Raw genomic sequence first — 25,312 nt, forward strand, 5'->3', positions numbered from 1 at the left:
AGAAGACAGCGAATCCGACAGAGAATCAAGAAGAGGGCGAGGACGTGGATACAGACCAATGGGAAACAAAAAGAGTGGTCAAACACAACAGATATAATGGAGGACGCAATGGTAAACAAAACTATTGTAAACTTATCATACAGACCACTTAGCATGGAAGAAAAAAGAACACTATGTTTGGGTCTTTCATTTTGTCCCACAGGTAACTTCAATTACCCAGAAACTAGAATTGACATTTTTAAATTTATACGCAAGCTGAAGTTAAAAAAATGGCACAACAACAGATGGGTAAGACCACCAAATGAAAGCAATAACATCAGTATGGGAATAGATGATATACCTTACACCAACATAGGAGATCTCAACACATTAACAACGTTAGTGGATCTGTATGATGATCCTGAGTGTACGACTAATATAGAAGAAGAAATTGTTACAGATTGTCCAGCCAAAACAGGATTTAAACCTAAATCAATTTTCTATCCCACGACACCGCACGACAACATAGATGCTTTCCACGAAACAGTTATGAAAGATCTAGTTACTTTCCGTATGAAAACTAGGAAACCCTCTTACAAACAACCCAAAAAGAATTTTACTAAAAAGCAATGGGAATTTGTAAAATCATTAGCAGAAGACGATAATATAATAATCCGTCCAGCAGACAAAGGCGGTAACATCGTCTTATGGGATCGCTGTCTGTACATTAATGAAGCACTTAAGCAGTTAAATGATGATAAATATTATGTGACAAGTAACATGGAAGAATATAATGACAGCATAATAAAAATCTGGGCTATGCTAACGGCATGGAAAGACCAAGGCCTCATACAATGGGAGGAATTCTGTTACTTGAAAAAAGATTATCCAAAGCTACCTAGTCTCTACCTATTGTCTAAAATCCATAAAAATGCCACTTCACCGCCAGGGAGACCAATAGTTTCATCGATTGGTTGTGTTTCAGAACATATCTCTAAATATGTAGATTACTTTCTACGAGAGTACGTGGTAACTCTTCCGTCATACACTAAAGACACCAAGGATTTTCTTGGTAAAATAAATGATATCGTGTGGGAAGAGGATTATCAACTGATCACAATGGATGTAAATTCACTCTACTCCATAATTGACCATGAATTGGGGTTAAAATGTTGTTTTCACTATTTGAAAAGAAGAAAAATTTGCTTTTTGGACCACACTATGACAATACTGGAAATGATAAAATTCTGTCTAACACACAACATTTTTTTGTTCAATGATCAAATGTTTAAACAGGTCCTCGGTACTGCTATGGGGACTTGTTTTGCCCCAAGTTTTGCCAATCTTTTTCTTGGGGTATGGGAGGAAGAGGTACAGAGAAAAATTACCCAAACTGAGTCAGGAGACAAAATAATTAAATGGCTTAGGTACATCGACGACCTTTTTATTATATGGAAGGGGGATGAACAATCAGCGATTGCATTCATAAACAACTTGAATGTCAATAATTACAACCTGAAACTAACATATAATATAAGTAAGGTAGCCATAGAATTTCTAGATGTTACAGTGGAAATCCGCCAGAACAAAATCTGCACAAAACTGCACAGAAAAGAAACAGCAGGGAACAGTCTTCTTCATGCCCTGAGCAGTCATCCAGAAACTTTAAAATGGAGTATTCCATTTGGGGAACTGCTCAGGGCAAGAAGAAACTGTAGTAGCATGGAAGATTACTGCATTGAACAAAATGTAATGCTTGAAAGATTCAAAGAGAGGGGATATCCCAAATGGGTGCTGGATAGAGCGGTAGAGAAAGTGAAAAACATCTCGAGAGAAACAACTCTGCGAGAAAAATCTGAGGAGGAAAAAGAAGGAACAAACCGACCTAGGGTCATCCTCACTTTTAACGCAGAATCTAAAAACATTGCCAAAATTTTGAATAAAAACTGGAACACACTGAAGACGGAACCCAGCTTGGCAAAAGATTTACCCACACGTCCACTTATCACTTACAGGAAAAGCAGAAATCTGAAAGATATTCTGATGAAAGGTGACATTTCCAAACCCCAAAAAAACACACGCCTTAATTTAAAGGGGTTTTTTCCGTGTGGTCACTGTAGAGCGTGCCGCAGCAGTCACATGCGGAAAAAATACAGTACACCTATAGGTGAAAGGAATATTGAACAATTCCTTACATGTGGAACTTCATTTGTTATCTATATCCTCGAGTGTCCTTGCCACTTAAGATATGTGGGAAGTACCACTCTGGCAGCAAAAAAGAGGGTGTTGGAACATATGCGAGCGATTAAGAACAAAGATCCACAGTACCCTGTGGCAAGACATTTTGCTAAGTACCATCTATCCAACAACTCACTCTTATCTTTCTTTGTTATCGAACAGATAGAGTATAACAGGAGGGGTGGCAATAGAGAATTACAACTCAGACAGAGGGAGTCTTGGCACATCATTAATTTACAAAGCAAACATCCAGGAGGATTAAATCAAGATGAGGAATTGAGTGTGCATTTACGAGAATAACATTCATTGGATGCTGTGTACTGTATATCTAATTGATCTGTATGTTTGTGTACTAAAAGGTAACTGAGTAGAATTTTAATTGAAAAAGTGTATCTAATATATTTGTAATTTGTTTTATTTTAGGAGGAAAGGAAGGGGCCGACTCCAGAAGGGAATCGCAATATACCCCTACCCTTCTCTTCCAGAAGAAAATTGAATCACATGACAGATAAGAGAACCTCCATATTCCTAATGATATGTTTTAGTTCTTTTCTGTAATGTATAGAGTATATAAGGGAAAGGTAGCACAGAATTTTAATTTTGTTGATTTGGGTGTGGATCTTTTTTTGGGTGGAGCAGGGAGATATCATATCACGTTGTTTGAGGAGAATGTTTTTGTAAAACGGACAATAATACTGACACTGTGTCATGAACTCGTACAGTGTATACATACCATTATGCACCCTAGCATATTGTCTCACCTGTATGCATATCAGAGCACTATGCTTTATGAATAGCAAAATTTATATGCATATATTGAGGACTCACTTAACAGGTCACAGCACTAGACTGAATATAGGACATTTATCTCCTTCTGCTACTATGCGTAATCAACATGTATAATATGAGGAAACAATTGTTTGAAACTATGAATACAATAGTGTAAATTCAGAGCACTATGCTTTATCAATAGTGTAATTTATGTGTATATATTGAGGACTCACACAAATAAGTTACAGCACTAGACTGTATACAGTATATTTCTTGTAGAAAGTATATTAACATGTAAATATTGGAAACAATTGTTTAAAACTATGAATATAATAGTTCTAAAAACTAGAAATAACATGGGTTAGGCCATTTACAGCACTAGACTGAACATACGTTTCATCTATATTTTGACTAGCTTAAAATGGCCGACAAACAAACACACTTGGTTGATACTAGTTTCTATGCTGTCCGTTTTCTATTTTGATTCCCCAAAAGTATAAACGTGTATTCATCCCACAACTCCGTGTGTGATCAAGCCTGCTGTGTCAGGCGAAACGCGTTACCTAATAAACTAAGATCTGGTGATTGAAAAGCTCGGTGGTGGTCGTTATACTTGACATATTTGGGAATATATATATATATATATATATATATATATATATATATATATATATATATATATATGTGAAAAAAATAAACATTGACTAAAAGCACAAATATCTTTCAACCCCACAAAGCAAAATCCTGCAATAGTAGTCCTTATTTATTTTTAAATGCTAATTCCTAACTATAACATGTGTGAAACCTATGGTTTTTTAAGTGAATTTGCAAGGTTTTTTAAATGCTGATTCCTAACTATAACGTGTGTGAAACCTATGGTTTTTTCAGTGTATATATATATATATATATATATATGTGAAAAAAATAAACATTGACTAAAAGCACAAATATCTTTCAACCCCACAAAGCAAAATCCTGCAATAGTAGTCCTTATTACTGAAGGAAACTTCTTAATGGTGGATGTGTATTTTGTAAAAGGGCAGAATACTGTCACTCAATGTGAAGTTAGTCAGTGGCTGATGTGGGCTGACAGAAGACTGCCCCACAATCTATGCGGTTGTGGGATGAAGAACAGTGTGAATAAAAACAGACCAATGAATGGAACAAGCTGTCTGAGGGTCCCTGTACATAAATAAAATATGCACAATTTCAGTAAAATCGAAAGGCCTTGGCTAACACAGCTCTAAGAAGGATAGAGAAATGAAAGAAAAAAAAGCATTGGCAAAAGTACTGCCCACCAGGCATGACAACGAAGTGCACTTCTAGTTAGGTGGCTGTGTGCAGCGAATCATAAAAAATGCCTTCGTTTGCTGTGCAAGAGAGCCAAAGGCTGAAATGAGCTGACCAAGTGTTGCCATGCTGTAAACTTTGATGGACAGAAACAAAACGTGAATGACAGCCTAACAGACCAGTGGCTGCTGAAAACCCCTGTATGTTGGTATTAATTACTTTTTGAATACACAAGACTGGTGAAAAACTGATAACTGTCTCTAGGTCAGACACAAAAAGAAAAAAACTCCACACAGAATAAGATATGGCCAGGAGAAGTCTTTGACGATCTTAATAAAGGCAACTTAATTGTTTACCTGTATTATTTTTTAGCATCTGCATGTTTAAGGATTCTTGCTTGGGCTTCTCGGGAGTCGTTAACTTGTCTTTAATCATTTTCTTTCTCTCAGCAGCAGCTTTTCTGGCTTCCAACTGCCTTTGCCGACAAGATTTAGCTGGCTCTGCCAACTTTCTGACCTCTCGTGGGAATGCACTGAGTACCTGGATACCACCGTTTTTTATCTTTTCAGCTTGATTTTCTTCACTGCCAAACTCATCAGTATTTGATACTTTATACAGTGGAAGGACATGAAGTTGCTCATCCTCTGGAATCTTTCCAGTCAAACGATTATCTTCCTTTGTTAAAGTACACACCTATAGTTCAAAGTATGAGAATTAAAAAATGTAAAAGAAAAGTGAAAGCTTACAATAAAGTATCTATTGAATACAGCTCTTTGAAAACTGTCACTGTATCAGCATTATTTAAAATAAAAATTAAAAAAACAATACCTCCATCACATACAAGCCTGTTTTTTTCAGATCCCTAGAAAGAAAAGCGAACCTTTAAAATGTTACTAGTGAACACAGCCTTTGACACCTGTGTCGGCCAGATAGTCATGTTGTGCCCTCTAGATTGATGCTAGTCAGGAGTCAGAGGGAGAGTTGTGCCGGATGAGACAAGTTCAAGTGCTGCTAGATATAGCAGGACGCTCTTTTGCATGCTACCCTGTCAAGGCTTACCCACACTTACTTCAGAGGACACTGCCATACAGATCGACTTCAGTTACAATAGAAGACGAATAATTGACCTGCAAACTTTATTTATATAAAAATATTTTTATTGATTTTAAATTGTCATATAACATTGCAGGATCATCAAATAGAAAGGTATTAACTTCCCACCCGGCTCTAACCCCCTATTTCTGAACACTCCTTTCCTCCCACTGCTGCTGGTCATCTTCGCCACACCTTACCATCCAACATCACTCTGGAGTCTCAACTGCCTCTGGACCGACAGGCCCCTTGTTTAAGCCTAGTACAACTTCCATGTCCCCCATAGCTTATTAAATATCCAGGAACATCCTCTCCCCTTGTACACCACCCTTTCCGCTTCAATTCACATATTCATTCTCACCTTCAATCTGTCAATTGTGGCGACCTGTTGCGACATGTCCTTGTTTACCACTATAAAGCCTATCATATGCAAAAACTCAATGTTGCCCTAGGTATGTCAGCATACCTTGGGATTCCCAAAATGACTTGCAAGTATTGAGGCCACTAAGAACGCAGGTACCGTTACCAGAAATAACCATTAACACACATGATTTTACAACGCATATGCCTTTTCCATGCATGCCTTTACAACGAATTTGATTCTAGAGGCATATGTGTTTTAAATGCAAGTATTAGGCATACATATACATATACATATATATATATATATATATATATATTTATTTTTTCCCACTAAAAAACACATAGGTTTCAGGGACGTTATAGTTAGTTGAACATTTGACTCATAAAACCAGGGAGATTCGCCTGTTATAGTTAGTTGAGCTAACTATAACTCGCGCGCCTGCAATGCACTGCTGATGACGTCACATATTACATCACTCATGACATGGTCAGTGACATCACTGATGACATCATCCAGTGAATGTGTGTTTCTATAAAATGTAAATACGTTTTATATATATATGCCAAGGTGTATTGAAGATTGAATGCATTTACAAGTGCCTAAAGGAATTATTTTGTATGTGTGTGACTGACTGTATAAGTGAGTGATTGAACGGGTCTTACTGAATGCATGGGTTCGTGACTAAACTGTGTAAAAGTCTGTATTAGTCTCTCCATTGGTGTGTAAGCAACTGCATGGGTTGCTGAATACCTACATGAGTGTCTATATAGGTTATCGATTTGTTGTCTGAGTATCTGTATGGGTCCCCGAGTGTCTATGTGGGTGGGTGGGTGTATGAGTCTGTGCATAGTTGTCTGAGTGGGTGATTCAGTGGTTGCATGGATTAAAAAGTGCATCTGGAAAGGGCTGTATGGGTGAGTTAGTGTGTCTATGGGTGTGTTGGGGAGTGAATAAATGTCTCAGTGGTATATCTGTGACTAACTACATATGTTTTAAGCCACTATATGTGAGTGTTGGAGTATATAAATGAGTATAAGTGAGACTAAGTTATTTCAAGAGTGGGTGTATAAATAAGTGTTCGCTTCTATCAGTGATTGAATAAGACAGTAAATATGTGTTAGTATCTGTATAAATAAGTGATGTGGTATGTCTAAAAATAACGAAGTTGGTGTGGATAACTGTATACATGATTAAATGGGTATGTGATTCATTCTTTGTAATACTGACTAGGCGTGTGAGTAACTCTATGGATGAGTGGCAGCGTATGACTGCACGTATAGATGTATGAGTGCATATTATGGTCCTCTATTGATGAGTAACTCCATGTATAAGTGACTGGATGTGTGTGTAGACCTAGGAAATAGTGAGTGCTATGTAGTATATGGCATTCTTCTGAGTATGGTTTCAAAAATAGTAGTCAGCATTTTAGAATGGGTGTATAAAAGTTTATATTAGAGCATCAGTATGTGCATCAGATTGCCACGTGGATGATGTCATGAGTGATGTCATTTGAGATGTCATGAGTGAGGTCACTGACCATGTCATGAGTGATGTAATATGTGAAATCAGCAGTGCATTGCCAGCGCGCGAGTTATAGTTAGCTCAAATAACTATAACAGGCGAATTTCTCTGGTTTTATAGCAGTCAAATGTTCAACTAACTAGAACGTTCCTGAAACCTATGTTTTTTTAGTGAATTTCTAAGGTTTTTTTAAATACTAATTCCCAACTATAACATCTGTAAAAACCTATGGTTTTTTCAGTGAATTTCGAAGGTTTTTTAAATGTTAATTTCATATTTTAATGTTTATAAAAACTTTATTTTTTCTATTATATTTTTAAATATTTTGGAACTCTTATACTTCTTGTTTTTAACTTTAAAAATCATGTAATGTTTTCTATCTCCCCAAAAAATATGTATTTTTTTTTTTGGGGGAGAAAACTGCACTCCCATACCGGTAGCGTACCAAACTCCATCACCACACAAATCCTATCCGCCATATTGCTAAACTCGTAAAGGATGCGCATTTCGTATCCGACGAGTTCATGGCACTGCGTCCTGCATAACATCATATATGCATGAAGTCACCCCAGGTCCTACTTTGGTATCCAACGGGTACGCAGTACCAAGCCGCACGTTACATCATGTACATATGGGGTCGCGCCTGCTGCGCGTTGCGTATTAGAGTACACACGGCCAGGCCCTGTGTTACGTCACAGACGTATAGTATCGCGCCGGGTACGCCATTCCCTTTTTTTTTTTGGTCTCAAAAGTATATCTAAATAACTTTAAACAGTATATGAGAGCACGCAAAAATCTAAAATATTTTAAACATTTATATATTTCTAACTGTAACAATCTTATATTATGATAAATATATTTTGTCAAAATTGCGTCGGGTGCGGCCTCCTTGCGTGCTCGGTGCGCGATTGCCGTGTCACCTTAAAAAAAAGCATTTGATTGGTCCATAACATTTCCCATTGTAACAGTTGTACGACCCCACCCATTTTACTCATGCTCTCTACAGCGTTTGATGAGACACCTCTTCTGCTTAGAAAGCTTTTTTGAAAAGTGTTTTCCTGTATACACATATCTTATACTACACACAACATGCAACGATCATCTTGATCAATATTCATGCTCTGTACATTAGCCTTCCACGTGTGATTGCCATGCATCTCAAACTTTCCATCCAAAAACAAATGTGTTACACGCTGCCCCTGGTGTGCGTGTCTGCACATTATTGTGCTGCCTTTCGGCCTGGGTATTGCTGGCTCTGAGGAGCATCATCAGCCACGGGCAGACTGCACATCCTAGATCACATGACATTAACGATAGTTTCCGCCCTCCCGACACATGCTACACTAATCTAAATTGCACACTCTGCGAGGTCAAAACTACAAAAGAAACACACATAAGTACACTTCCTGGCCAGGCAGGAACTGAACAACGCCCAAGTCCCTGGAACAATTATTCACACTCCTACGCTGGCCTGGCATACGCAAGCCCAGTCCACTTTGCGTACGTATAAATAGGATAACCACGACGCCACACGTCCCTCTTCTTCCACACTACCTCAGATGATTTGCCGCATCCACCTCGCATATCACAATGTGCAATAAAAATGGATCCATGAGGTGTACTCCATCCTGGCAATCAACACAGGCTCTAAATTGTGAGCCCTACTGCCCGTCGTCTACGAAAGGGATCCATGAGGTGTACACTCTCCTGCAATCAACACTCCATCTGAATTGTGATCACTGCTGCCGGTAGTGTTTGCTCACACAACAATGACAGCAGGTAAGCAGAGCTGCCTGGGTGCACAGGGACTCCAATTGAGCGCGCTGCGGCAAGGAGGGTGGGGTGCTTCAGACTAGCTGTGCAGGTCCGAACAAACGATATTGCCATGTGTTATGATGTGATCTTTGACCTCATTAAGTCACATCTCTCTCATTTTAAAGACTTGCTATTCCATAAGGTAGCCCTGAACCTACGGGCAGCGCTACCCTACAGACACCTGTTGAGGGCGGTTCTGCGGGAAGGGTGGGGTGCATCACCCTGAGTGGGCACGTGCGAAAAAGCAATGTTGCCATGCGTAATGATGTGATCTCTGACCTCATTCAGTCACATCGGTCTAATTTTAAGGACCTGCTGGACCGTACTGTAGGCCTGAGCCAGCGGGCAGCACTGGCCTACACACACGTGGCGTTGGCTTTTAGGACACTGTAGTGAGCTCCTTACCAAGTGTACATGCACACAGGCTCCCGCCACTGCATTACACGCGCACATTATGCTTCTAGCACGCGCTCTGTTCCTTTGTATGTGAACGTTGGCATAACATATTATTTAACCTTGTGTATTCTCGTGCACTCCAACTTCTCTTTGAACCACAATTACCACTAACAGTTGGTAGATCGTACTTCAAAAACGAAGGATGCACTCCACTCCTATTTTCTATCAAGCTTGAAATAAACCTTCATTTACCTCCAGACATTTCCACCATTAAATTATTTCTCCCTTTTCAGACATTCCATTGATTGCCACAAGAAGGGTGGAGCGGGAGCTGACCCCGCAATGATGCCCTGGCATTCTAACACCTTCCATCGTGGCATCAAGACACCGTCCCCAACCGGAGACCTGTGCTATCGTACAAACATACCCCGGACTAGGAGCTTGCACCAACACGTCGTGGGAGCAGTGAAGCCTCGGTGTGCAAGACCTACAATTGAGCACAGTGCGGGGGAAGGGGTTGGGGTGCAGCACCCTGGGTGCACAGGCGCATGCAAGCGATTTTCCCGTAGCTAATAATGTAGGACTATATTATCAAACAACGGCAATAACATCACCACTTTAGCGACAGGAAACTGCCGCTAAAGCGACGAGAAGGGGTTGATAATATGCCCTTGTAAATTCCCATAGAAGCCGAGGTTCACACCAGAACCTGGGCTTCTAAGGGAATTCACAAGGGCATATTATCAACCCCTTATCGCCGCTTTAGCGGCAGTTTCCTGCTGCTAATGCGGCGATATCGCCCTTCCTTCATAATATGGCCCATAATCTCAGGCCTCATGTATTAAATTTTAAGGACTTGCTGAACCACACTCTTTCTCGCAGACCCCAGCGTCCTAGACAAACGGGTGACGAAGGGTAAACACTAAGGGCTGGGTGCAATTGGCCGACGCTCTGTGTCCTCCTCCCCCTCTTCTTTTGACTCTCCCTCCCCTTCTCCCTTCCACCCACTCCCCCTCCCTTCCATTCTCACTATGGTCCTTTCATTCGGACTACCTTTCTTTACCTCTTCCACATAGCACACATGCTTATGTTTCATTTTTGTCTTGCAGGTTTCCTACGCTGCTTCCACGTGAGTCCAACCCACGTTTTTTTTATTATACTGTTCTATTAAAGTTACATTTCTATTTTAATAAAGGTTACTTATCATCTGTATATGTTTAATGATTGGATCTGTAGGAACTGCTTATTGCTGATGTCGGGGGAGGGGGGAGAACTCTGATTGTTTGTATTAAACTGAAAAATAAAGTTTTCAACAAAAAAAATAAAGGTTACTTATTTTGTCAAATAAATAACTGAGTGTATAGGTCTTCTTTTTCTGACGACACTTGTCTATTGTTTATTGTGAAAATCATCTGTTTATAGGTGATTTTAAAGACAACATTATTTAATATTAGAGTGCACCTACCAAACATAATCTAACTGACTATTAGACAAATGAAGCCTGGGTAATTGTACAACTACAAGAGTTCTAGGAGTGTATCACTTTATAACAACATAAGTACTGCCCGTGTGATTACAGAACAAATAAGGCACTGCCTAGGACCACCGAGGCTTCAGGGACTGCCGAGGCCCACCCTGCATATTTAAATAAAGACCCAGAGTGTGGCGATCCCCGGACTTCAGTTGGCCTCGAACCCCCCGAACAATTAGTAAACAGTACCCGGGAAGGTGGCGCTCCCCTAGACTGCAAAACATCTCTGTGCCCTTCTGTGCCTAATTTACATGTGACATTAAGATCCCCAGTCCTACAGAGACCCCGCAATATAATAATTGGATTGGCCACGGAACATTACCCACCCACCAGGGGCCTCATTTAAAAGAACGGGTGAGACCCCCAGGGGTGTGGAAATTTCAAAAAAATCTACTTGGCCAGGGGACAAAATGTTACACAAATCTACTTGTCCTGGGAAGGTAACTGCTTGCCCCACCTACTCCATAAATCACTATGGTAGGTCTGCACGGAGAGACCCTGCACTGCAATCAGTGCAACATACTGTGCAATATATATTTCAAGTGCAAGTCCAATTATGCAGTGCATGGTCATGCACTCTTAAATGCAACTCTTCTGGCTGGCTGTACAGCATGTGTGCAGATGTCAGTGTGCACTGCACTCAATTATCAACTATTTTGCATGTAACACATTTTCATATGTAGAGAAATAGTACCTAGAGGCAGAGGGCAGACTGCATTTCTTGAAGTGTTTTTGGCACAGTCCAGACTGTCGAAATATGAACCTCTAGGACAGAAGGGTGTTCTCCATCATAGGGCCAACTCATAGCTGTCCAGCTTCAAAAATCCTCAGATGTGATGCGCTGATAAACGTGTGGATGGGAATAACTGCACTTCTTGGAAGAGCTTATGAAGGTTCATGGGGCAGCAAAATCATGTAGCAGATACCCTATGGTTCACTGAGGCAGCATCCACAAGTACAAATACACAAGAGGCAGGTGTGAAATTATATTATGGTGCACTCACTGCTACATCTCCACATTCTTCTCCCACACAAAGAGCATATGCAGCACTGACAGTAGCTGTACAGGGTTCTCTCTTGCAATTAGTAATGGCTGCAGCAGAGTAAGCTTCCCTAACATGAAGAGGTGCTGCGCAGATCAGCAATGGGTGTTCAAGTTTGTCTCTTTCAGGTATGTAGGACATGTAGCAGTCACGCAGCTGAAAAGCAAGTGTTAGTCTCACAGCGAAGGTAAGGAGTGTTAAGTTGAAAAGACAATAAATCTAGAAGTGGAAAGCTGAGCATCATTGAGACGGGGACTAGTGAGTAACTGCAACCACTCAACATTTCATGTCACACCCATGGCAGCAAGTCCCGAATACTGTATTCAAAGAGCAGTGGGAGTGCAGCGGTGGTAGCAGGCCCAGTGTACAAGGCTGGAGAAGGTGCTGTCTGCTCAGTGGTTGAAGTGCATTAAAAAAAAAATATGGGAAGTGTGATGCTGAACGAAATGGGGGAGGCAAGGGGAGTGAATCTGGGGGTAGGGTAAAACAAAATACTTTCTAACTTTTTGTGGTCTTTCACCTTCAGGTAACTACATGTATAATAATGGACAGCTTTCATTGAAATTAAAGTTATGTTGATCAGTGGGAAATGCGGTATCAGACATTATGAAACCTCTATTAGTTCATGCACTGACCAAACCATGAACATTTAGCACAGCAGGCAGGAATCTCTGACAGACCATCCTAAACACAGGCACCCTCATGTGCAGACTGCATATGCATCCCTATGCACGGGTGGCTGTGCAAGTTTTGCTGCAGATTTCTGATGCTAGCCACAGGCAGCCGTCTTGCAGGTCACTGAACTCCACCAGAGACAACATCAAACTGTCAAAGAGCTGGGTCAACCCTTGACTACCTGGGGTAGAGGTGGAGGCTGTGAGGTGCCTCGCCACTGGGTCTCTGCTGAAAAAGGTTGTGGTCACCGGAGGTGGAAGGGGTGGGTTCTGCTCACATGCAATGAAACAGCTCTGTATCCGCGGGTCTGTCTTGGAGGCTTTGATGCACCTAGTAGTGACACAGTGAACCAGTGACAATGTGGGGTTATGACCCTGAAAACCCCCAAAAATCATTTCTGTAGTCAGAATAAAAAATAATGTGGAGGGGCAAGTGCAGGCATCGAGAGGGATTTTGGGCTGGGCATGAGGTTCTGGGGCGACAATAGGGGGTAGAACAGGCTAAACATTCTTCATGTACCTCTAATGTAACCAAGCATTGAGGGCTCTTTGCCTAAATAGAGCTTGAGAAAATCTGATCACAGGCAAACTGTGCCACTTTCTGATTACAGCCTCCATTACTGATAGGACAGTTAAGGATGTCGAAAGTCTGCTGCAGTGATATGTTTGTAACCTACGTGCCATAGATAGATACGAGTATGGTAGTTTGGTGGGCTTTTGAACCTGCTACCACATACAAGGTAAAAAGAGACCTGCAGCACCCCTGCTCCGATTCCACTGGGTTAGATCAGCAGGCTGAGTTTTTCTTCAGTGATCTGTTTGCAATCTGCCCGTCTCAGGCTCCAAAGCCAGTATGCTAGTTTGAAGGTTTGATGTGAGAGAGAGACAGAGTGAGAGAGAGACTCGACAGAGTGAGAGAGAGAGACAGAGTGACACTAGTGAGCATGTATTAGTGCAAGGATGTGTGGAGTTGTTGGTATCTTTATTGCATGTTTATTAGTTGATATATAACTTAACTCCCTGGAGCAACAGGAAGGATTAAAGAGAACATTTTTATAACCGCAGGAACTCTAACTTGAGGTACTTTAGCAAAAAACAAATTGTGTGCGTGGAGTCTGTGAAGAGGTTGCGAGGACTAGTGGTTAGTCGGGCATTACTGGGTTTTGCACTCATGTGCAGTTCGTGTTGATATTTTTCAGTTAGTTTATGACACACACATTCTGAGCAGCAGGGAGCAAGAGAGGGTCGTTTGAGAGCTGAATATAACTAAGGTGTGCAGATTACAAGACTGAAAGGAGTAAATTTCACTATGACAAAGTACTGGAATTCGGCTGCTGCAAGGCGATTAGTGACTCAGAGCTCATGGACACGCTACTACAGAGTGCTGGGGTGTCTCTTGCAAACGCTGCATGGCTCCTGTGCAAGCCAACATGCAGGACATTCTGTCCCAGGGGAGTGTTAGGGGTAATTGGCCAATTTTCTATTCTATAATTTCCACCAGTTCCGTTGTAGCTTGTAAATACACAATAGTTACAACTGACGTTAGAGCACTAGTGGGAAATGCTTTTCTTTGTTGTCTCCTGGAAGAAAGCAGACAATGTGTGCCCCCGAACGCGCAACATGTAATGTGCCAGGCGTCCTCTGATTGAACTGATGTGGTTTGACCCCTACAGTTAAACTGCAAGTAATGAGCTGCGAGAAACATCTTAGGAGGGGGTTTGGGGAGAAAGAGACCGGGCCGAGAGGCGCTTGCAGCACATGGCTGCACGAAGCAGTCACGATCCAAGCAGTTATTTAATAATGTTGTTACACAGGCACATGTTCTGAAAAATATCAGAAAAATAAGGCGAAGGAGAGAGAACGAGACTAATACTATTAACTCGTGTCACATTGTGTGCAATGTGAGGCGCATATTATATTAGCCCACCAATGAATGAGTGTCCGATTCGGGACACTGGAATTTCTCTTTGTCTTTACATATATTATGTAACAGCACACAGCAGCTCACTGTTCACCACCTCGATTCTCATCCGGGCAAAAAGTAGCCGACTTCGATCAGGCACTTTGCAGGTAACGTATAGCAGTTTCTGTTGCACTCTTATTAAAGGAAATTAATACAATTCACATTTCCGCCCACCACTTTTAATATTCACCAGCTTTCACAGGCAATATGCGGTAAAACAAACAGATTGCTCTAATGCAACCGATTGCAGGAATTTTAAACGTTTACGCCCCAGTACAATTCTTTAACACCACATTTAGTATAATATGAGTCGCTGCATAGTTGAGCTCCACTTAAAAAGCAGTCCGCTCCAAACCCCAAGTTAGCGCGCTCTGTTTTCTCTTGTGGAATCTGAACAGGGCACTCGGTAATGCCGTTATTTTTACTTCAATCCGCTGAGCTCTCAGCAGGATGTGTGCATTGCCTCTTCCCTTCGCGATCAGCAAGATGAAGTTAACTGTATTTCTACCCCCCGTATGCCGCAAGCTCACTTGGCTTTAGCCTGTAAACATTAATGCCCCCCTGCCTCCTCACCCCAGTTTCAGGTCGCGCCACCATCAGCGAGATATTTGTGCTATCCTCCTGTGTTAAAACGTCCACCCCATTGATCGGCAAGACACCCGATTGCTGAGATTGCCGCTTGTTGAGACTGAAGTTTCAGTCCCGCAGCCAATCACTGGCTAGAGCCCAGCCATGGGCTGCTAGCCAATCAGAGGCCTCAAAATCGTTTGCAGCTCCCTGCCAGCCTTTCTGATTGGCTGTGAGACCCAGAGTGTCCACAGCCTGTATCATGTACGCGAATTAATGTCTAGTTGTCCGTAGGACAAAATAGACATTACATCTTCTTGCCCGAGGTAAAAATCAACATGGTTCGGGCGTCGGGCGATATATTTTCCCCACCCCTGGACCCCGCTTTTTTTGTTGTTGTTCTTTTCCCTCCATTTTTACCATCTGCATCCCCTCTATTACAGCGATACAAGATTGTCCTCCTCTTGCTTCAAGTAGTCGAACAAGTATTTGCTATCACAGGGTGGAAGCCATGCACCACCCTCTAATGGCAAACACAAATGTCCAGCGAATGCACACCCTGGGACATTTTAAGAGCTGCGCCTGAGAGGTCGCCCTCCCTACTACCATGATGCATTTGTTAGTATAAACGCATACTAACACTACTTACACACGTGTAGTACAGCGACCAGAATGTAGTGAAGAAGCAGAGGAAGCGCAAAATCTAAAAATATAAATCCTACCAGAAGTCGGATGACATAGTTCAATGAGCAGACGACCCTGGCATGAGTAGAAACAGCTACACGAACAAAACGGGTCTTCAGCACAACGCAAGCAATTTTGAAATATTGCTGAGTGGTGCCTTCTTTTTGCCTTCTCCCACTCGTCGCCGAATTTATGTAGTGAAGAGAAAACAAGACACCTGAAACAACCACCAACAGGAGCAGACAGCAAAGCAACCGTCTAATCCAGCACCATGTACAAACTCCACAAGGTTCCCCTCATCACAGCCCTACATTCTAACATTACATACTGAGGGCCATATTATCAAGGAAAGGCATTAAAATTATCGCCGCTTTAGTGGCAGGAAACTGCCGCTAAAACGGCGATAATGGGCTTGATAATATGCCGTACAGAATTCCAATAGAAGCCCATGTTCTCGTGTTAACATGGGCTTCTATTGGCATTCTCTACTGCATATTTTCAAGCCCATTATCGCCGTTTTAGCTGCAGTTTCCTGCCGCTAAAGCGGCTATAATTTTAACGCCGTTCCTTGATAATATGCCCCTTAGATTCTAGTAGAATTACATACTAACATTCTACTATGAATTACAATGGAATACTACACAGAGCACAGGACTTTACAGCAATGAGCTCATAGTTTCATCCACGAGTCTTGACACCAGTAGGGGTAAGACTTTTGCTTCCCACTCCCTATATTGTATAAATGTAAACTAACACTTCTTCCACAAGTATGCTACAGCGCCCAGAGCACATCACTTTATAGCAATGAGCTCACAATTTAGGCTCACGGTGTAATCCCAGAGTCTTCACACCAGTAGGGATGAATAGTTCGCTTCCCACTCCCTATATACTTTAAACGCATACTAACACTACTTACACACTTATACTACAGGGCTAGTATCCTACACCACCCAGAGCCCATCACTTTACAGCAACCAGCTCGGTTTCATCCCCAAGTCTTAACACCAATAGGCGTAACTACTTTGCTTCCCGCTTCCGGTATGCTATCAACACACAGTAGCGGTCAGTAGTTCGCTTCCCATTCCCTGTATGGTATAAACGCCTACTAACACTACTTGCACACGTATGCTACAAACACCAGACCACATCAGTTTACAGCAATGACCTCACGGTTTAGACTCTCGGTTTCATACCCGAGTGTAGCACCATATCATATCACCACCATGCCACTCTGAGCAACACCGCACTTTCAGACCGTTAACAGTGATAACTACCTACTGGCGACCGCCAGTAGCTAATCAAGAACAAATTACAATAGTTCCTTGATTCTTTTAGCTTTAAAAAATTCTCTCTATTACGGTCTTTCTACTTTTGCATATAAATAGTTTTTTAAATTTTCAAGTACACATCGAAGTCAGAAATGCAACGTATTCTATCAACACACTTTCTAGAACATTCTACAACACGTGGAGGTTAAAAGTTAATCAATTTTTTTAAACCTAACAATATTTTTTTGCATCATTTTCTCGAACATTTAACGGCACATGCAGGTTAAAAGTTCACGATTGTTTTAAGTTCGAACAGTGCCTTCCAAATGCAAGTAGCAGGTGTGGTTGAGCACATTTTATCCTATAATATGGACTATAATGTACGAGCAAACTGCTTTTTCTTAACCAATCACAAACATACTTTTCCACAAAACGAATGTGCACCCTACTTTTAAAAAACAATGCTTTTCATCTCCCAATCAGGTACCGTTTTGTATGCGAAAATAAACTAGTTCCCCATCTTTAAACAGATCTCTTATTCTATGAAGGAACTGCATGAGCTACAGACATCTTTCCATACCTTCCAGCCATACCTTCAAAATGCTAGTGTGGATCGTAGGACATAGCTATGTTTTCTGGTGCAAGAGGTATGCAGAACAGAGACGTATTGACTTAGACCTTGGTTTACAAAATGTGGACATTAAATGGTTTGGACAGAGAGGATTGAAGTGGCACCAATTGTTGCCTTTGGTTAAAACCTGTTTGCATCTCCAACACCCTGACCTCATGATTGTGCACTGTGGTGGAAACGACCTAGGCACATTGACTGGGGTAGATTTGGAAATGCTTATAAAGGACACCTTTGGACAATTTGTTACTTTTGCCTCAAACTGTCTTTGTATATTCCAATATATGCCAAAGACAGAAGTGGAAATGGCCCAAACAATTTTGTCCTCAGATTGAAAAATCTCGGAAAAAAGTCAACAAAGCTGTCTCTGCATACCTCAGAGACCACAAAATGGGGTCCATATACAACAACATACGTTTTGATATGGCGGACATATACAGAAGTGATGGAGTAAACTTCACAGATCAGGGAAATTGAGTTTTCCTGAATAACTTGAAGCTGTGCATCCGCACTTATATGTCGCTCCAACTAATGAACACAAGGGCTCTTTTTAGAGCCACCCTATAACTTACAACTTAGGCCCCCTATTTTAGGGCCATATAACGCCAACTCCCGCACCCTCGCCAAACTTTGTTCTCCACACAGCTGTGGCGCAGCGAGCAGACCATCTCACTTTGCAGCACAGACCTCTCGCTTTGATCCCCAGCTCTTTCAGATGACAAAATTCCCAAATATCGAGATCTGTAAATTTCGGTATTTCTCAAAAACTATTGAACAAAATTACCCTAAATAAACAAAAGCTTGCTTTCTAGACCAAGACCCTTCTCCCTGCCAAATTTGGGGTAATTCTGTTCACCCGTTCGACCTGTAGCCTTGTCTAAAGTTTCCTATTGAAATTAACATGGAGAAAACACGTTTTGGGACCCCCCTTTTTTCTGGGCCTCCCTTGACGAATCACCCCCAAACTTTCAACATAGGAGCTGATCTCAACAAAGAATTAGTTTAGAAAATTTTGCAAAGATTCGTCAATCGGCGCCAAAGTTATTGGGAATAGAATGTTGCCATTTTCCTATGGTAACTAGGTCCTAACTATAACTACCTACTGGTGACCGCCAGTAATTAATAAATATATCTATATCTATCACAAAAGGATCCCAGAGGTACAACCATCCACAGGAACAGCGCAACACCAGGAATCAGACTCCGCAGGCAAAGTTGAAAGTTAATGATGATTTATTCAAGCATCAAATGTCCAAATGACACGTTTCGGCCGCCAGACATGCGGCCTTGATCACATGAATATATTATATATATATTGGGTGGGCAGGGTCATTTTAGGGTTTAGGGTGGGTATAGGTTTTGACGTGGCAAGGGAATTTTTAGGGTGAGTATGGATTTTGTGGTGGCAAGGGTAATTTTAGGGTAGGTATGGGTTTTGGGGTGATATGGGAATTTTTAGGGTGGGTGTGTGTTTTTTGGGTGGCAAGAGCAATTTTAGGGTGGGTATGGATTTTGGGGGCCCAGGGTTATTGTGATAAGGGGAGTGGTAGGGTGGGTATGGGTTTTAGGAGTGGCGAAGGTAATTTTAGGGTGGGTATGGGTTTTGGGGTGGCAAGGGTAATTTTAGGGTTTGGGGTGGCAAGGATAATTTTAGGGTGGGTATGGGTTTTGAGGGGGCAAGGAGAATAATAGGGTGGGTATGGGTTGAGGGGTTTTAAGAATACACCCACCCACATTCATATGCATTTATGCATGTGTAAATATATAAATAAATATACTACAGTGTCAACACTGCTGCAAGGGGAGAGAGGAAGCAGTATTCAATGCATGAAGGGGCCTTACAAGCGGACTTATCAATTCCCTTGGACAGGCTGCCGCGGCGGATATGCAGACCGAGGGCCAGCAGGATTGGAACACCACTGGGTGTACGATTGGCTAATTACTAAATGGGCTATCGCAGTGGGACATATATACCAGCGTGTGGCAGCTCCGGGAGCAGCGCATGGTGTAACTTCAAGGCAAAGGAGGGGCCAAGATCGCACTCCAATGGGACATTCAAACTTTCAAACAGGTCCACAGGTGAAACACCCCTCTGTTGTGAAACCGGCACCGATGAAAGCCGCACGGCTGAAACACGTCTGCCTGAGCGTTCCACGGACTCAAGAATTCAACGCTATGTGCAAGATTTTATTTAATTACATACCACTTGTTATCTCACCCGAGCAGTGTCGGACTCATTCTTATTTTACAAGAAAATATCTATCTATCTATCTCAATATATATATATATATATATATATATATATATATATATATATATATGTTTTCAAAGATTTCCCCTACGGAAGATGGCACACCCAGGATCACTCCACACAGCAGGTAAGTATTAAATAATACAGCCTCCTTCTTAGGCCAACGCGTTTCAGGCTGGTTACGCCCTTCTTCCTGGGCCACGAACAAGAATGATGGCGATGACACATCGGCAGTATGATCCCTCTTTTATTTCTTCAATCAATAGGAAAATCAAGACCACTGAATTCTGGGACTTGTAGTGTCAATAAGAACCCACATGGGCGCCATCAACTTTTCTCGTTCCACAATCATAAGGGGGCTTTTATAATCCTCAGGTGGGTATCTCCTGTCCTGCTCAGCTGCAGCAATCTCCACAGCGAACAAGCCCACAGGGCTCTGGAGGTGGGACTCCCTCGCAGACATATCCGCGTTGAAATCACCGCTTCCGTGCGGCTAGTAGATCCAGAGACACACGGACCTCCAGAACACTGACGATGGTGCCGATCCGTGACCAAGGGCGGGTCACTAATTTGTTTTCAAAGATTTCCCCTACGGAAGATGGCACACCCAGGATCACTCCACACAGCAGGTAAGTATTAAATAATACAGCCTCCTTCTTAGGCCAACGCGTTTCAGGCTGGTTACGCCCTTCTTCCTGGGCCACGAACAAGAATGATGGCGATGACACATCGGCAGTATGATCCCTCTTTTATTTCTTCAATCAATAGGAAAATCAAGACCACTGAATTCTGGGACTTGTAGTGTCAATAAGAACCCACATGGGCGCCATCAACTTTTCTCGTTCCACAATCATAAGGGGCTTTTATAATCCTCAGGTGGGTATCTCCTGTCCTGCTCAGCTGCAGCAATCTCCACAGCGAACAAGCCCACAGGGCTCTGGAGGTGGGACTCCCTCGCAGACATATCCGCGTTGAAATCACCGCTTCCGTGCGGCTAGTAGATCCAGAGACACACGGACCTCCAGAACACTGACGATGGTGCCGATCCGTGACCAAGGGCGGGTGATGGCACCCATGTGGGTTCTTATTGACACTACAAGTCCCAGAATTCAGTGGTCTTGATTTTCCTATTGATTGAAGAAATAAAAGAGGGATCATACTGCCGATGTGTCATCGCCATCACTCTTGTTCGTGGCCCAGGAAGAAGGGCGTAACCAGCCTGAAACGCGTTGGCCTAAGAAGGAGGCTGTATTATTTAATACTTACCTGCTGTGTGGAGTGATCCTGGGTGTGCCATCTTCCGTAGGGGAAATCTTTGAAAACAAATTAGTGACCCGCCCTTGGTCACGGATCGGCACCATCGTCAGTGTTCTGGAGGTCCGTGTGTCTCTGGATCTACTAGCCGCACGGAAGCGGTGATTTCAACGCGGATATGTCTGCGAGGGAGTCCCACCTCCAGAGCCCTGTGGGCTTGTTCGCTGTGGAGATTGCTGCAGCTGAGCAGGACAGGAGATACCCACCTGAGGATTATAAAAGCCCCTTATGATTGTGGAACGAGAAAAGTTGATGGCGCCCATGTGGGTTCTTATTGACACTACAAGTCCCAGAATTCAGTGGTCTTGATTTTCCTATTGATTGAAGAAATAAAAGAGGGATCATACTGCCGATGTGTCATTGCCATCATTCTTGTTCGTGGCCCAGGAAGAAGGGCGTAACCAGCCTGAAACGCGTTGGCCTAAGAAGGAGGCTGTATTATTTAATACTTACCTGCTGTGTGGAGTGATCCTGGGTGTGCCATCTTCCGTAGGGGAAATCTTTGAAAACAAATTAGTGACCCGCCCTTGGTCACGGATCGGCACCATCGTCAGTGTTCTGGAGGTCCGTGTGTCTCTGGATCTACTAGCCGCACGGAAGCGGTGATTTCAACGCGGATATGTCTGCGAGGGAGTCCCACCTCCAGAGCCCTGTGGGCTTGTTCGCTGTGGAGATTGCTGCAGCTGAGCAGGACAGGAGATACCCACCTGAGGATTATAAAAGCCCCTTATGATTGTGGAACGAGAAAAGTTGATGGCGCCCATGTGGGTTCTTATTGACACTACAAGTCCCAGAATTCAGTGGTCTTGATTTTCCTATTGATTGAAGAAATAAAAGAGGGATCATACTGCCGATGTGTCATCGCCATCATTCTTGTTCGTTGCCCAGGAAGAAGGGCGTAACCAGCCTGAAACGCGTTGGCCTAAGAAGTAGGCTGTATTATTTAATACTTACCTGCTGTGTGGAGTGATCCTGGGTGTGCCATCTTCCGTAGGGGAAATCTTTGAAAACATCTATATATATATATACACACATACACACACACACACACATATGTGTTTATACTTAGCTGTAAAATACTTAGAATTGCTTGCAAAACATTTACCACAGATATGGCTTTACCATTCATGCTTTTACAACGTAATTAGTAGTATAGGCATATGTGTTGTAAATCCTTGGGTCTCTAAACGTGTAGGGAGTGATTTAACACTAACTAGAGAGAACAGTAATATGCTTGAAGTTTCAACCAGGTCCGGGGTACCGACGGACAGAGAGGTGCCCCCCTTCCCTGAGCTGTTGCCAGGGTGAGGTAGTCTACCCAGAAATAACAGGTACAGTCACCTTCATTCGAACTGGAACTGGACCGACCATTGGTTCCGTATTTCAGTATTCTTTTATATTCACTGATCACTTGTATATTATTAGCAGCAGCATCTTCTAGGTCCTGACGAACGCCCTGACACCTTGCCGGTCATCCCGGCTGAAACATGTTGACCTCACACTTCGTCTGACACATGCGGTTTAAATCCATACTGCAGGTGCACTGTTTTTAACCCTGACCGCGAGAACACACGAATAAAGCATATTACTGTTCGTTCTAGTTAGTTTTAAATCACTCCCTACACGTTTAGAAACATTTTTCTGTTGCGCTGCGCCCTCACCTAAACCCATTCTCTCTCATCTGGTGGATTTACAATATCCTCTTAGAGAAGGTACTAATACATCCCTGAACTCCTCCCTCTCAGAGAGGGGGTTGTAGCCCTTGGTGGAACTAGGTGTTTCCACCAAGAGGAGAATCCCAGATGATGAAGCATGCCACCTTTGGTGGGTGAGGGATTACGTCCTGAAAGGGATTATCCCACAGTTAGGTCTGTGTCCATTTCTTTCTTTCACTAGAGACCCAAGGATTTTCTATGGTGTAGTTAAGTTGTAAATTGGAGAAGTAATCCTGTGCAGGTCTTTAAACTTTTCCCTAGGACCCTCCTTAAAATTTTTCCTGTGAAGTATATGTGTTGTAAAAGCATGCATGGTAAAGGTTGTGTGGTAACAGCATTTGCGTTGCAACGGCATGCGTTACAATGGAATGTGACGGTCCGTCATACATCCGACCTGTAAAAGTTTTTAAACGGTCTAGTCACCAACAAATTTAAAGGTTAGTAACTCTTAGCAGAAGCTTTCTTTGGGTTCTAAAGGTCATGGAGGACTGAGAGGTGTGATGATGGAAGGGTATGCAGGCTCTTCTACACCCTTAAGAACCTGATAAAACATATTTACATGCCTAATACACCATACACAGTTCAAAAGATGAATGCATTACGGGAGAGAATATCACCACATTATTTGAAGGTGTGCCATTAAAATATGCATTTGACAAGCACAACAACACAGATCATCCCCATGACATTCTTCTGATCACAGAAATAAGATTGAATGATTTCTCAAACCTCTTCTTCAAACATCTATCTGCTCAAAAGAAAAGTTAGTAACCTTTAATAATTATATTTTGGTGAATACCATGGGGACTATTTCTGAAACAAATGGTGAAAATAGAGTCAGTACTTTATGCCCCCATCTGAAAGCACTTTTACTTTTTTGATGTTTAATTCAAAATAAATTTGCAGTATTAGGTTTGCAATTATGCAGGCGTATCAGTGGGAAGGTCAGCAGACATTTTAAGAAGTTTCCTGTTCTCCGTAAGCAGAGCTCATTATGGCAGAGAAGTCCAGCCAGAAGGGATGGAGCCCTGTAGGGCAAAGGACATTTTTATCTATGCAGGGAAAACATCTGCCCCCATGGAGAAAGCCCTTTTTCTATACTTGTAACCTGAATGTAACTGCCAGAAGGGTCCTTCATGGCCAAAGATTGGTCACTAGTTTGCGGTTTTTAGCTCAGAAAAACCAACAGAGCTGGTCATTCACTTGCGCTAACCTTTTCTGATCCACACATTATGAGACAGCCTCTATAGGGTCCAGACTGTTATCCACTACTCCTACTTGAATGGATGAGGAAGGGGAAAGAAAGATGGAAGGGAAAGAACCTGCAAAACTGAAATCGAAGTCTGACTCAAACGTCTGGATCATGTCCCATACAGGCTGGTACCAATAAATTACATTTGAGGTGGGACTACTGCTGATTGATAGAGAAGCCAAGCAGATGAAGAAGTTTCAATGTGCACTTGAGATTGTCTGAACGTGGAGGAGAGGAGAGAAGCCAGTCATCCACGCCCAGTAACATAGAACCCCAACCTCCATGAGCGATCATGTCATATCTATTCCTCCTCTCAGGGTCCTATGTGAAGGAGCTCTCAAGCTGCATTAAAGTTAGCCTTCTTATCAACCATCTCATCACACTGTCTTTTTGAAGTATGGATGCAGTACTCAAAGCTTCATCAAAAGTTAAGTTACATTTTCTTGGTCGACCTTGAAGCCAAAGGGTTGAAACGTTGGGTTCAATTGTTGGTGCCAGACTAGGAAGCCCCTGCTTCACCTATGATGATGGAGCACAAATAAGGCTATTCCCAGCCATGTAAATTGAGGGTTGGGGGTAACTGCTTCTTAAGTGGTAAAAGTCTCTTGCAGCAGAGGGTCCCAAGATGTGGTTAGGGGGACCGTGCGGAGCCCTCAGACCTTCTCGCGGCATAGTGCCACAACCTCTGCCCTACCCCACTTCAAGGTCACTGTGCACCTATGCTGCATGGGTGGAATGATTTTCGCATTCCAATGCATTGCTACAGAACGTTTGACTAAGAGTAGTCCCAGATCAATCAATGAATGTATGTATTAGTGGCTATTTGAGTTTTATACTTTTTATATAGCCACAACAGGAATCCATCCATAGTAAATATGTTGGATTGCCCCGTTATTTCAGTGATCTCCTTCCACCTAGCGGCCACAACAGGACAGCCCCAAAACATGGGGACCATA

General features: G+C 42.5%; 1 protein-coding gene across 3 annotated transcripts in view; it reads right to left on the reverse strand.

The window, feature by feature from the left end:
* TET3 (tet methylcytosine dioxygenase 3) overlaps positions 1 to 25,312 on the reverse strand; it is a 289,713-nt gene that overhangs the window by 49,003 nt on the left and 215,398 nt on the right. For all 3 annotated transcript variants that reach the window (XM_085633448.1, XM_085633447.1, XM_085633449.1), the window contains one exon: positions 4,635 to 4,971. In XM_085633448.1, the coding sequence (XP_085489574.1) occupies positions 4,635 to 4,971 (337 nt within the window). The remainder of the gene's footprint in view (positions 1 to 4,634; positions 4,972 to 25,312) is intronic.

The sequence above is a fragment of the Triturus cristatus genome, chromosome 11 (genome assembly GCF_964204655.1).
Source record: "Triturus cristatus chromosome 11, aTriCri1.1, whole genome shotgun sequence".
Taxonomy (NCBI): Eukaryota; Metazoa; Chordata; class Amphibia; order Caudata; family Salamandridae; genus Triturus; species Triturus cristatus.